Source organism: Haemaphysalis longicornis, unplaced genomic scaffold (genome assembly GCF_048455015.1).
Source record: "Haemaphysalis longicornis isolate Haplotype H1 unplaced genomic scaffold, Haemaphysalis longicornis Haplotype H1 scaffold_199, whole genome shotgun sequence".
In the NCBI taxonomy this organism is placed as follows: domain Eukaryota; kingdom Metazoa; phylum Arthropoda; class Arachnida; order Ixodida; family Ixodidae; genus Haemaphysalis; species Haemaphysalis longicornis.
The window spans coordinates 182,469-196,852 of record NW_027526294.1 but is presented as its reverse complement, the minus strand read 5'-3'; the positions used below and the strand labels follow the sequence as shown (position 1 = coordinate 196,852).

Genomic DNA, 14,384 nt, shown 5'->3' with positions numbered 1-14,384 from the left:
CTCTCACTTTTTGCCTTTGTCCCTACACATTTGTGCTGTTTGAACTGTATGGATTGGCATTTACAGCGAAAAGCTGATTTGCAGACCAAGTGGTTGGTGTTTGCCTCCTCTAGATTAATCGTGGCTGCACAGGCATCATTGTCCCATCTCAATGCCCCTATTTTTCGCAGCCTAGGCTGAATCATCTCACCGTTGCTTGCGTGTGGCACACGTGCATTAATCTTGTTCCTGTGCTGTTTCCCTCTTGTGAATGGCAGGCAGTGACCCAGGAGATCGTGAAGACCATCCGTGACATCATTGCGCTCAATCCCCTCTATCGGGAGTCCATCCAACAGATGATCCAGGCTGGGCAGAGGGTGGTGGACAACCCTGTCTACCTGTCGGACCTTGGTGAGCCTTCTGGCATGCATGTGCCTCGTTTGCTGTTCACTGCCATAATCTCCACTTCCATAGTCACCAATATCACTTGAATGTCTGCTGTGGGGCAAATTCTCCTCCCAGTGACTTACACCTGCTTCTGTCTTGCTCTAGTGGTGCCCCTTCCTTGCCTCCAAGTTGGCTCATTGCCTCCCCTTCTCCCATCTGCATGTCTTTGCTGCCACTGAGTATCTGAGCAAATTAGGGCTTTGGAGCCCAAATGAAAGGTGGGAGTTTCGTAAAGGGGCATGATGACAAAATGCAAGTTTGCGTCATTAAAAGGGCTGCCTTGTCACGATTACAATGGTGCCAGTTTTATCGCAGACTTCAAACAAATAATAGAGGTATTAAGGAAAACATAAAGCAGGGGTGATACTCCACCCACTTTTTGGTGATTTCTCTGCGATGTCACTAAATCCTGATTGTGCAATTCACTGCCGTCGACCTAAGCCATCACCAAGACAAATGACTAGGCAATATTGTAGCGGGGCCTCTAATTCGGTTTTATCACTTCACCTGAATGCTAGCAGGCAGTTAGCCAAGATACAGGCAGTTAGCCTGCCTGTATCTTATCACTGCAATGCAAAATTTGAGTTTTTAATATTTGTTATCTTTTATTTATTTATTTTTTTCATTAAAAAACCATCTTTCTCGGCTTCAATGAAGCTGAGTGAGTGGCCAGAGGCTAATTCTTTTAAACTAGACATCGTTGTATTTTGTCTTCGTGGCCCCTTTAATGTACTCGACATGGGCTCATCTTGGTCGAATATGTTTGCATTGCTTATATTTGTTGGGCAACGCAACAGATGTTTCTCTGATGCAGTGAACACCCGCAGTATCATTGAAAAACCAAATTGCAAGACGCGCCTTGAAAATATTTTTAAACATTTTACTTATTCTCTGTTATAGAAAGGAACTATTGCATGCTTACTAGTGGCTACAAAAAAAATACCAAGAAAAAAATCCCGGGCCATCTCCATTAACATGAAACATGGTGAGGGGCAAAGCATGCAGTGTATAAGTGTACTCTTGGTGCCTTGGCGGTTTTGCCAACAGAGATGAAACCGTTGGGGGGTAGAGGTATGCAGCTTTGCTGTGAAAGTCTCGTGTCTTTGAAGCACGAAGCTCTCTTGCGCGAGGCATATGTGAGTGTCCCAGTGTTTTTGTAGCACGCGTTACGTTCTAGCGCAAGGCATATATGAGTTCCCTAATGTTTTAGTACCGTGACTACGAGACAACGATTACGATGACGATTACGACAACGGCGACAGGAGACACCAACAGCCCCAGCCCCTAAGGGGCTTTGCAGCAACAAAATGAAAGAAGGTTGCATCATGTGACTAATGCCCTAGCCAGTGTCATGGCGTATGTTGTGTGCTGCTTGCGGGAAAGGGGATAACTTGGAAGGGCTGTCACGAAGCCATGCAATGGTTCCTCTTAACCAGTGTGGCATAAGAAGTGTGCATGTGGCAAGATGTGTAAAGATTAATTTCGCTAAATGCAGTTTACGTTGAAATGTCTCTAGTGTTTAGGTCAGAAGCTCAATAATTCGCAGTTTATGTTAAAATGTATCAAACCTTTAGGTCAAAGGCTTAATAATTAGGTATATTGTACACCAAAATCTACCTCTTCTTTTCGCTTCTTTTCTTCGTCTACAGTCTGTTTTACAGTATCCATTACCTTCAACCACGTTACATAGTACATCTTTGCTTGCCATTTTTTTCTTTTGTCTTAGGTGTAACACTGTAGTTAATCATTATGTGGTTAAACCACATTTAATGAACGTAAAGGTAAGAAACAGCTTTCTGGGAAGATTTGGTGGGAGTGCTTCTAGTCTGCTCTCAGCAGCAAGCATAAGCATTGTTAAAATATCTGGAGTGTGCTTTGTACCCCGCATTCTATACATAGGCCTGGCATTCTTGTTCAACATTTCAGGTGCAGCATTGACTGGGGCTGAATCACACGAGCTTCAGCAGGTCCTTGAAGAAGCCGATGTAAGCATACTTTGCATTTGTTTTCTGGACTGATAGTTCAAGACTCAACGAACTTTCATGACCTATCCTTACTGTACCAGTCTTTTAGGCCACTGTTAAGGTAGACACACGCACTTATCAGTCTTGGCAATAATAAATGTACATTTTCTTTGCTAGTCACCACAAAATTAGGAAAAAATAATCTGCGAGCGGTTTTTGTTCTTTTGGAGCATGCATGTGTTATTCCTGTTCAGTTTTATTTTGTTTAGTTGTTGGTTAGTCTGCGGCAAGTCTTCCTGAACTTGTGGCAAAAAGACTGTTATCAAAGTGGCTTTGTTGTGCTGCTCTCAGGGTTTTTATGATTTGTGGTTTTCTCCTCCCTGTTTAATCATCTCTGTGGCTTACCCTGCTTTTTGCAGATATCGAAACGTTTGCTCCTGGCCCTCTCTCTCTTGAAGAAGGAGTACGAACTCAGCAAACTGCAGCAAAAGATCGGCAAGGAGGTGACAATTTTTTCTTTTCAAGTTGTTTGTTTGAGCCCCTGGATATAACTGCTCCAGTGCGTATTCTGCTTTCTGGTTTTCAGTAGCCGTTACATTCAACCCAGTAACATACGCCTTTATAGGAATTGCTTGCCATTCTGTTATTTTATCTTGGGTGTAACACAGTAGTTATACTAATCATTATGGTGGTAAACCAGATGGGATGAACATAAAGGTCAGAAACAGCTTTCTGGGCAGATTTGGTGGGAGTGCCCAGTTTTCTTTCTTTCTTTCCAGTTTTCTAGTTTTCTTTCAGCGGATTATTCCACATGTTTCATTTTACCACAGATATGTTTGAACTCGTGAAGGTTTGTGGCATAATTGCAGTACTATGTCAGTGAGGTCTTAACTGTGTCGATGTTCAGTAAAATATTGTCGTCCATTTTATTCTGAGCAACCTGTTTGTTTCACAGCTGTGTGCCCCAATCCCTAGCCCGAAAGGTGGCGGTTCAGGTTCCTAAAATTAAGCAGCGTTGCTCCACTTTTCGTTTACTCGCACAGTTTCCAGCACAGTTTTCCTGGCACGACTGACCTTCTGTGTCGTGGCCCGTCGGCGAAAATTGCTACGTGTTCTAGCCTGCCCTATACAGAGTTGTTCTAGGGATTTGCTTATTAAAATGGTGACACTAAGAACCAGTTTGGGCAGGTTGGTTATACATGAAAAACGTTTACAGCGCAGGACAACAAGGATGAAAGGAGGAACGAAACAACACGAGCGCTCGTGTTGTTTGTCATGAAATGTAGACTTTAGGAAGTGAAATGTGTTATTTTCATTGTGAGCTCAGTTATAAAATAAATTGCACCCCCTTTGTTTTCTGGTTCAGGTCATTCGAATACTTTGCGTAGTGAATGAGTGCTCCTTGATTGAGGAATGCTGAACAGAGTTGTAAGCATTGCATTATTGCCTTACCAGAATGTGTAGGCCATTATGGGAGTTTTTTTTACAAATAAGGCTTCGAAGAGTTCATGTCAGTGGGGTGCATTTAGCGCGTGTAGGGGCTGCAGTAATGGGGGCTCACTGCCTCTTGTCTGCCCTCCTCCCCCTGTGACAGGTGGAAGAAAAGGTGAAGACGCAGCACCGGCGCTACATGCTGCAGGAGCAGCTCAAGGCCATCAAGAAGGAGCTGGGCCTTGAGAAGGACGACAAGGACGCCATTGAGGAGAAGTTCAAGCAGAGGCTGCAGGTACTCACGTGCTCTTGATTTGTGCAGGCACTAATTTGTATTTGACAGTTACTGGAAGGAAAAAAAACTGCACTTTGTGCTGTGTTTGCATATATCCTTTATTAAATGACCTTTTTTTTGTGTGTGTGTGTTACAGAATCTAGTTGTCCCAAAGCAAGTCATGGAGGTGATTGATGAGGAGCTGAACAAGCTTTCGTTTCTTGACAACCATTCGTCGGAATTCAGGTATGCAGTCCAAGCTTGAATTTTTCGTTCATAACCTTTTCGTTCACATACAGTCGAACACGGATATATCGAACTCCAAGGAGATCGCGAATTAGTTCGATATATGAAAAATTCGATGTAAAAAATATGGGCTCTGAGACCTCACCAATGGCGGACGATCACTTACCGATCGTCGCATTCAAGAATGACAACTAATTCCGCACTCACGACGCAACAGGACACTTTATTTCCGTGAAAAAAATCGCTGATCTTGGCCTGCTTCTTCGTTCTGGAAATGAAATTAAAGGCGCTGGTCTCGATCTTCCCGAGGCTGCACAACTAGAAAATTCCAGCAGCACGCTGCGCCTTCGCACACCATGCACAACACGCACGCAAAAGAAAAACAGCGCGCACGTACCACAAGAACTTTGAAGGTAACAATTCCAAGGCTCTCTGAACGGACTCCAACAAAGCGCTCGCGATGGTCATCTCCGAGAGAAACAGTGATCTCCGAAAGGTGCGGGACAACTCGCCAAACAGCAGCAACAGCAGCAAAATGCACAAGAAGGAGGAGGCCGCCAGCGCCTTCGTTCCCTCTTCCCTTTCCCGAGACGACATTGGGGGAAGACAGACCCAGAGAGAGAGAAAAAAAAAACTATTTTTCGGCAAACCGGAAAACGTACGCAGCCGCAAAAAAAAAAAAAAAAAGGACGTGCGCAGTTGGGGCATCCCTACCTCGCACTGTCACATTTTCCGAGCGTTCGGGGTGTGCCTAGAGAGATTTAGCATACCGGGCTCCGTCCGCTAACGCTACGGCGGCCGGTAGCGGGGCCCGACTGGGCAGCGCAAATTCGTTCCAGTAGGGGGGATTAGTTCCGCGAGCCAGTCTTCGCCATGCCCGCACATTCCTCCACATCCTCCTCAACCTCAATCGGGAGTGCAGCGACCGCCGAAGAGCACCTTCCAGCTCGCGCGGCGTTCGATATATTCAATGTCGGGAAAAATACGGTTCGATATAAACGTACGAATTCCTATACTTTTACACAGAATTTTCAAGGCGATAATTTATGAGTTCGATATAGACAATAATTCGATATACCCGTGTTCGGTATATCCGTGTTCGACTGTATTTGGAATAAGGACCTACAGGAGAAATAATGAACAAGATTGCAATGTTTTCAGGAACTTACAGTTAGGACAATTGAGTACTTTAATAAAGTGTTTCTGTTTTTAGTTCTACGGAGGTGAAAATTAGCTTTATTTTGGCGTGTGCATGTGACACTTTCCTTTGTCTCTGCATGTGACTTAGAAAGTTTAGTCTAAGATAGGATAGCACAAGTGTAACCAATAATTGCACGAACAGTGCCTTTCTTTCCTGTAGTTTGTTCTTTTGCAATTCATATTAAAGTAAAACCTTGTTACAAGAAACACTCAAGGTACCCGAGAAATGTGTCGCTTGTAACCAAGGTCTCTAGTATGCAACGTTGCTAACATGGTGAACATTGGAAAACGAACCAAGTCGTTTTATTTAAATGTCTCATAACCAAATGTCTCTCGTAACAGTGTCTCTTGTAGCGGCCTTGCTCCATTAAACCCAAACCATCAATAAGTTCATCAATCAATCTCTTTGTAACAAGTTTTTATTGTATTTTCTAGTGAAGGCCATTCTCAGCCTCCTTATTCAATAGGATTGCTGCAGTGTGGCATGCCTGCCTTCGTGCAGCCCCTACCTGTGACAATTTAATCTTCTCAAGCAACGAAATCGGGCTGCGCACACAGTCAAGAAAATGTTAACGTGGCAAATGGCATTTGGTTGTTATTCAGGCTATCAGTAAATAAACACATAAGCATAATTGTTGTAGGGCATGAAAGTGATCATTGGTGCACTAGAGGCCGGTAATATTAAAACTTTCGTGACCATGCCTATTCCCATTGTAGTATGTTATTGACGAATACAAATTCAAATTTGGCGCTCTCTGAACACTTCTGCACAGCTAACGCCATTTAAAGGACAAAAGAGGAAGTATTTCATCAGTTTCGCTTTTGAGTTTCGTTTCTCTGCCGTGGCGAGGGTTTAAAGCTCCTTCGTTGTCGGGCGCACGTGGTTTTGGTTGCGGCGTCGATGCCGCTTGCCGATGCTCTGCGGGAACGGCAAATTTTGATGGATTCTGATGAATCTGAGCTGTAATCTCAGGATGATGGTAGCAGCACAGACACGTAAGACGACTTCGATTCGTCAGACTTCAGTACCGACGGTGAAAGTGCATCAAACCACCCCTGAACATCAGCAGGTATCCGCCAGCAAGTTTCACTCTTTCCTCAGGCCGTTCTATCACTGGCGCGCATTGCTGTGATCATATCCGGCCTGCTCTATAGGTCACAGCTCTCATCTGCAGGGTGTCGATTTCGTTCGGACGGGACCACTTGGCGCCGGATGCACAGTGGAGCCAACCTTTGTTTCACCGCGTTGAGAAACTACTTCACGGGGGGGCATGATAGGCACTAGTAGGGTTGCCACCTGACCGGTTTTGGACCAGCCCGACCGGTTTTTTAGACAGCGGGCCGGTTGCCGGTCTGTATCTAAAACCGGCCGACATTGGCCGGTTTATTTGCTTATCTTTTGCATGAGGGTGTGGCAGGATTGCAAACGCATTTAGCCGTGCGAGCTTACTTTCAAGTTCACTTTGCATTTACTTTACGTTTATTTTACTTTGGTTTACTTGCAAGATTACTGTGCCTATTGGGATGTCGTGTTGCCCGCCAGAGTCACAGGACCCCAGTGCTAATAGCTACTGTTCCTGGTGCGCAGCGTGACGCGCAACTACCTGGACTGGCTGACGAGCCTTCCGTGGGGCAAGACGAGCGAGGAGAACCTGGACCTTGCCCGGGCCAGGGAGGTGCTCGAGGAGGACCACTACGGCATGGACGACGTCAAGAAGCGCATCCTGGTGAGGGGGGGGACACAGCACACACGTTCACTGTCACTGCGATAGCAGGCCTCCCAAGCAGCTCTGGCAGGTGCCAACCCCCCCCCCCCTCTCTCTCTCTCTCTCTCTCTCTCTCTCTCTCTCTCTCTCTCTCTCTCTCTCTCTCTCTCTCTCTCTCTCTCTCTCTCTCTCTCTCTTCTCTCTCTCTCTCTCTCTCTCTCTCTCCTCTCTCTCTCTCTCTCTCTCTCTATTTCTCTCCTTCCTTCCTTCCTTCCTTCCTTCCTTCCTCCCTCCCCCCATACTGCCAGCTTGAGTGCCAAGCCTTAGGCCTGAGCAGGTACACAGATGCACTGTATCAAGCATGTACACTAGAAAACGCTGTATAAATAACCTAAAGAAATGATTAACAAGACCTTTCACACACACACATACACACACACGCACGAAAATGGAGTCTATGCGATGAAAATCAGGGAATAAAAGGAAAAGTGTTACACGTTCATGGGGGCACTCTGAACATACATACTTGCTTATGAATGTGCGTACGAATACCAACTGCCTAGTGGAACCAACTATCCCAGACGTCAACCTTACTACGTAAACCCGTTTTGATACATGGCCATAAAAAAACGTAGTAGACTTCAACAATGTGGTACATATGAGGAAAAATGCTGTGTGGGAGGAGAAGTATATATTTCAAAGCGCACAATGAAAGACGAGCAACCTGCACCTCAAACATCAACGGGCGAACCCAGTACAACATTGTGCATGTATCAGGGAGAAGAAAAAGTGGCACAAGATTGTGCAATAAATTTATACCCATAGGGAAAATACCGTAGTTGGAATTTAGGAGGGATGTAAGAGTTCAAATTAAATTAAAAACGCATTTCGTAAATGCATGCATGGTCACTCTACTGTACTCTGAGATAAGGAATTCTAATTGTTTGTGGTTCTCATTAATCAGGACTGCACAGCACTTGAACCAGAAACAACTGCTTTAAGTTCAAATTAAATGCGCACTGTCAGGTGTAGAGGAAATGCAGTCGTGAGAATTGTTGTAGTACAATCTAACCCACTTATAACAATAATGAAGTGCCCCAAAAAAGTGATTGTTATAACCAGTAATTGTTTTAACATGGTTGGGCAGAAAAAGTTACTTTTGTAAGCATTTAGGGGTTTTCACCCAATATTTACATAATGGAAATGTAACTGCACAGCCGTACACCAAGGCTTAGCCATTCACGTGTCAACCGACTCCACAGGGCCCCTAGGAAAAGCCACTGTCTTTCACATTGGAAGAAGTCTCCGCATCAAATCATTGCCTTTGTTTTCTTTTTTTTTTTAACAATTGGCAGATTGCATGTTACTAAAGTGCCATAGTTTTCTGCCTTTTTAAACATTGGTTATTAACAGTAGCTTTACCCCACTTAGCTCTAATTTTCTGGGCTTGCTGATAGTATAAGATAAGAGGAACAGTCAGGAGGTATCTTCTTTCAGGAATAGCGTGGCTACAAAAAAGGCACCAACTTCTTCTGAGTGTTGGAAAGATAGAAGATGCCTCAACTTGTTTCATGCTTAAAGTCATGCCTGGTCACACAGAATGCCCGCACAAGCTCTCGCATACCTTTAAATACACTACTTTATGTAGGCTGATACCGTCAGGGTCAATTGTTTTACCAATAATTAAGGAAAGTGACCATTCTAATAAGTGGTTTATTTTACCATATAACATATAGCAAAGTTGATGGTGCTGTGACTGTTCATTGTTATATCCAATATATTGTTGTAAGTGGGTTGGGCTAACCAGGTTAACGTTATATATTAACCTGTTCAGGTTTCGTTTGCCACCAGGGGCATGTCTTCGTTGCGGGCCAGCATGCAAACATCACTTGTGCTCCTTCTTGTGAGTGAACGAGGTCCTGAAACGTTGCAGGAGTTCATTGCAGTGAGCCAGCTGAAGGGAACCACACAGGGCAAGATCCTCTGCTTCTACGGCCCTCCCGGCGTCGGGAAGACGAGCATTGCCAGGTCCATAGCCCGAGCTCTCAACAGGGAGGTGAGCCCCTTTTCCCACACGCATGCGCAAATATCCTCCGAGCCGGAGGCATCCGAAATGCTTCTTCCTGTGTGAGTTGTAGTGCTGCTTGTGCTGAGGCTCTGTTTTTTGAGCTAGAAGAGGGTGAGATACTACTTTTTATCATTTTGATTGTACTAGTGTGAAACCATCTTGGTGCATGTGGGAGTGCAGTAGTGAGAAGAAAGGAGAGCACACAATAAAGATCAAACACCTGAACTTCTTCTGTTTCTTCTGAACATATCAAGGCGCTTAACTGTTTGCTTTTCTTTTGAAAACATTGTGACTCAATTCTTGGGTTCTATGATTCGAATAATGTCTTCCTTGAGTTGGATTTACAGGGCAGCGGTTACGCTTCAGAAATTTTAGGGGGAAAGTGGTCAACTTTGTAGCTACATGCCGCAATAAAGGTGAATTGGGGTTTTGTGTTGTAAAAGCTGCAAAGCTGCAATGAATCAGCCACGACTTAGTTTCATTTCATCAAGTGATGGGCACAAAGCAGCAAGCAAGGCCTGCCATGCACCAGCTCCTGATTATCTAAAAAAGGGGTGGGGATTTCACGAGGGAAACAAGAGGAGCAGTCTTGAAGCATTTGATTATCAGAATAATGAAAGCAGTAAGCATTAAAAGGGCACACTGGTGTTAGAAACCAATTTTGACGAAATTTCATGAGCTTGTTTGTTTTTTTAGCTGATTTCAGATATCTAATTAGTTTTGATGTGAAGTAACTACTTTCCAAGTTAATTACGTTCTTCTTGATTGTTCTTGAGAACAACAGGAAAAAACTATTCAACAGAAGATTACCAGCAAGCCATGAATAGATACCAGAAGTTGTGGAGAATGAAATGTGGGAAGCAGTTTGTTTGTTTTGCAATCACATACACATTTACATCAATTCTAACTTCTAGGTTTGAACTGCTTCTGCTGACCAATTAAAAATAACACTAATTGAACAACTACTGAAACACAAAATGGAAAATCTGCTTCCCATATTGCATGGTTTGAACACTCAGCTCCACAGTGCAAAAGAAATGATCTTCCTAGCTGCACTACATGCTGGGATGTATCTCTCGAGAATTTCGTATCACTGTGATACCACTTGTGGCAAAAAAGTTAAGAATTATGGGAAAGTTGTTATTTCTTTGTAGAAATCAGGCCTCTATGGCTTTTATATGTACCTGGTACTGGTCCACATACCAAATATTCAGAGGAAAAATTGTGCAAGTCAAGAGAAAGGGGATACCTAAAAAAAATGCTTTTTTGGGCAATTTTTAGGTCCCAAAGGCCCATGTGCCCCCTTAAGCACACGCACGTTCGAAGTGAACAACCAAAACACTTCTTTGTTTCTTTCGGCAATGTTGTTTCATTAAACACTTCAGGTTTCTTTTTTTTTTTTTTTTCGCTTTTAGTTTGACCACATTTTGTGTTTTCACCACCGTGTGAAGGTGTGAACCAGAAGTTCACTAAGTTCTGCCTTCTGCTTAATTTGGCCACATTCAATGGACCAGCTAAAGCTGAACCATTTGAAACCGACTGTGTATACGCTATAGATTATTTCTGGAGTCAGTCTGCTCACTCGTGTGGACCCAGGGCAGGCTCAACCCGCCGTGGTGGCTCAGTGGCTAAGGCGTTGCGCTGCTGAGCACGAGGTGGCGGGTTCGATTCCCGGCCGCGGCGGCCGCTTTTCTGATGGAGGCGAAGAGCAAAAACGCCCGTGTGTACGAGATTTCGGTGCACGATAAAGATCCCCAGGTGGTCAAAATTAATCCGGAGCCCTCCACTACGGCGCGCCTCATCGCCTGCGTTGCGTCGGCGCGTTAAAACCCACAATCAGTCAATCAGGGCAGGCTCAGCAGGCTATCCAGGTAGTTGCACGCCGTTTGAAGATTGAAAACTTTCAAATATTGAGGCGAATAACATATTTGATTCAGCTTCGAATTAAATCGCACTATCAGAAAGTTTCGAATACATTTTCAAGGTATTTCGAACTTTACAAACGCATAGGAACAGTCTCGAGATACATGACATTATGTCTTGCTGAAAACAGGAAAAGCCCTCACTTAAACACACGCGAGATGCATTTTTTGCAATGAATCAGAACTAGTTGGGCACCAGATGTATCGCACTTTGAACACGTATGATCAACCACCGCAAACATGCACCAGTGTTCTCCACTAGTGCACTGCACGGGCCCGGGCCGGCCCGAAAGCCCGAGCCCGGCCCGGCCCGCGGGCCGGACTCGGGCCGGGTAGCACACATTTTCTCGGGCCCGGGCCGGGCTCGGGCTTGAACGAAAAATGTTTCGGGCCTTGCCGGCCCGAGCCGGCCCGAGCAGTGCCTGAGGCACGGCAGTGTTGTGACGCTAATTCTAAATTGTTGATAGCAAGAAGTTTTCCCATTGATATTTTAGGTTAAGTGAAAAGAATAAAAAAAGCGAAGTGCAATGTCGCTATGGCGCCGTTAAAAAAACATGATAAATAGACGATTCTGCTCAGAAAGCCTTCACATCAATTATAAAACAGACAGTCTGGGCAGCATATATAGTGGGAGAGAGCAGGCCAGACGAGGGCACTCCAGACACACAATACAACATGTTTTTTGAAATAAAACAAACAGAACAATGGCGATATAGACTTCGCACTGTCTACTGTTGCCACCTCCGTGGTAGCAAGCGGCTCCTCGGTCACGACGTGTGGCCCTGCATTCCAAGCGCCTGGGCCTCCACAAGAAGCGGGAGACTGAAGAATGGGAGTACAGCTCTTTATTTTGAGTGCACACGTCGAATACACTGCTGTGTACAGGATGGGGGTTGGTGGAATAGGCACGAGAGAGGAGACGCGGGGAGAAGCAGTCATTCACAAAACAACACAAACACATCCCCTGAGGCTGGGAGCCGTAAAGATTCCGTCGCCGGGGTCCGCCTCACAGAAGTTCCACGAAGGGTCGTGCGGCCCGCGTCGTCGCTTTGTCTCGAACGGTTGCCGGAACCCCCCCCCCCCCCCGGTGGTGGCGGGCTGGCTCGAAGTCGTCGTCGAACAAAATAAATGGATCAGTCACAGCGCACATGCGCGGCCGCAGCGTCGTCGAGATGGTACGGGTCCGTGGAGGGCGAAACCAAACCCTACTGAAGCGGTTCCTCCACTTCGGAAAGCAAGTTGTCACCCAAAAATGTCGAGGCAAGGCAGACAAGATTTGTTGCCATCAGCTGCTGCCTTCAAGGTCCGCACATCCCCATTCTTTTGCTGAAAGTAGGAACGCCGGACGCCCACATGTTTTCGTATGGGCAGTAGTCACAACCGTGCATATATTTTCGGGGACCAATTTTCGAAACAGAGCCAATGTTTCGGATAAAAAGTTTTAAAACCATGATTCAAGGCAGAAAAGAAAACAAACGCAGACAAAATAATGCTGCCTTCATCACTGAAGGAAAAAACAGAAATGAAGTCATGAAAGCGGACACGTCATCTGCTCAAATTTCAGGCGCGTTCGTGTATGAACCCGAATTGAACCCGTGGCGCAATCTCCGAGTTCCTTTAGCAACAGATAGTAAAAGCAAAATGCTGTCAAATATTCCAGCAGTAAATGTACGTAAACGTAGTCTGTTGAGTCAACACTAACAAAATCCTAATTATATTATTGTGATCACAGTATTTCCCATTCATTGCTTTATGTAGTCGCTTTATGCTTACGCTTTTAGGTTAAAAACAGCAAACGTTTTCGGGCTCATGTTTATAGCCTTTTGGACTCGGGCTGATACTTAGAAAGTCTGGCGGGCACGGCTTTATTTCATTTAAATTCTACCGGACTCGGGTCGGGCTCGGGCTGCTATTTTAAATTTTTGTCGGGCTCGGGCCGGGCTCGGGCTGCTATTTTAAATTTTTGTCGGGCTCGGGCCGGGCTCGGGCTCACATTATAAAAATTTGTCGGGCTCGGGCCGGGCTCGGGCTCCCGTTTTAAAAACTTGTCGGGCCCGGGCCGGGCCCGGGCCGTGTCTCTACCGGGCCGGGTCGGGCCGGGCCTAGAAATTCCGGCCCGTGCAGTGCTCTATTCTCCACCACTGTCGATGGGCTTTCCTGCATTGCATCAGTGACAGGTGGCGAAACGGCAAGAGAAAGGTGCTTTGGGCATTGGGGCAACTCCGCCCGCATGCTTCCTTTTTCAAGCCCTGATAAGGTGGTCGCACTCAAGAGGCCTTGGTCAACACATCCTAGATAATGCACGGCCATGTACTTGCACTAATAAAATGATGCTCAAAGCATGCTTTTTTTTTTTTTTTTTGCCTGTAGTGCTCCTTTTTTTCGGGCAGTTGAATTTCATCTAGCTTCATACTGTTAGGAATCACGAGAATCATGATAAAGCTGCTTTCTTAACGAAAAGACATTGTTGAACTCTGGGGAAGCTAGCTTGCCAACCGTGCACGTTTATCACGCACTTGCATCAATTTGGTCTCAACTGTTTTCACGCACGTGGGCTCGATTCCCGGCCGCGGTGGCCGCTTTTTCTCATGGAGGCGAAAAGCGAAAATGCCTGTGTGTTCGAGATTTCAACGCACGGTAAAGATCACCATGTGGTCAAAATTAATCCGGAGCCTTTCATTACGGGGTGCCTTATTGCCTGCGTAGTGTCGCCGTGTTAAACCTTGTAATAAAAAAAAAAAAAAAGAACTCTTTTCACGTGTCGATATTATGCATGACATGCCCTTCACAGAAAAGATTCCTGTGCGCGTGGTGTTAGTGTGTTTTAAAAGTGATACTTATGCGTTGTTATTACAGCTAAAGGGATACACAAGCAGAGGGGATCAATAACAGGGATAATACTGGGATGCCATAAGGGTATGCTGAAAGGGTTTATAAATCAGGCTAATTTTTTCTGCCTTATGTTGACCCACACGCCAAGTTCTTTAAGTGCAGAGCGCTTTAGGGGCTCGCCTTGTCGTAGCTCACTGTAATGCTCGATGTCAAGCGACTGCCGGAATCAGGCGCACAGTGAGATAACGGACCCCAGTAGAGCCCGGCGTACCGTCGTAGAGCGTCCCACAGAGGCTTCGAAAACCAAGCGGTTTA

General features: G+C 45.4%; 1 protein-coding gene across 2 annotated transcripts in view; it reads left to right on the top strand.

The window, feature by feature from the left end:
- The window catches only part of LOC144166916 (lon protease homolog, mitochondrial-like), a 37,520-nt gene that overhangs the window by 10,608 nt on the left and 12,528 nt on the right, over nucleotides 1-14,384 (top strand). For both annotated transcript variants that reach the window (XM_077696366.1, XM_077696365.1), the window contains exons 6-12: nucleotides 258-390; nucleotides 2,353-2,411; nucleotides 2,810-2,893; nucleotides 3,985-4,116; nucleotides 4,253-4,341; nucleotides 7,130-7,268; nucleotides 9,181-9,303. In XM_077696366.1, the coding sequence (XP_077552492.1) occupies nucleotides 258-390; nucleotides 2,353-2,411; nucleotides 2,810-2,893; nucleotides 3,985-4,116; nucleotides 4,253-4,341; nucleotides 7,130-7,268; nucleotides 9,181-9,303 (759 nt within the window). The remainder of the gene's footprint in view (nucleotides 1-257; nucleotides 391-2,352; nucleotides 2,412-2,809; nucleotides 2,894-3,984; nucleotides 4,117-4,252; nucleotides 4,342-7,129; nucleotides 7,269-9,180; nucleotides 9,304-14,384) is intronic.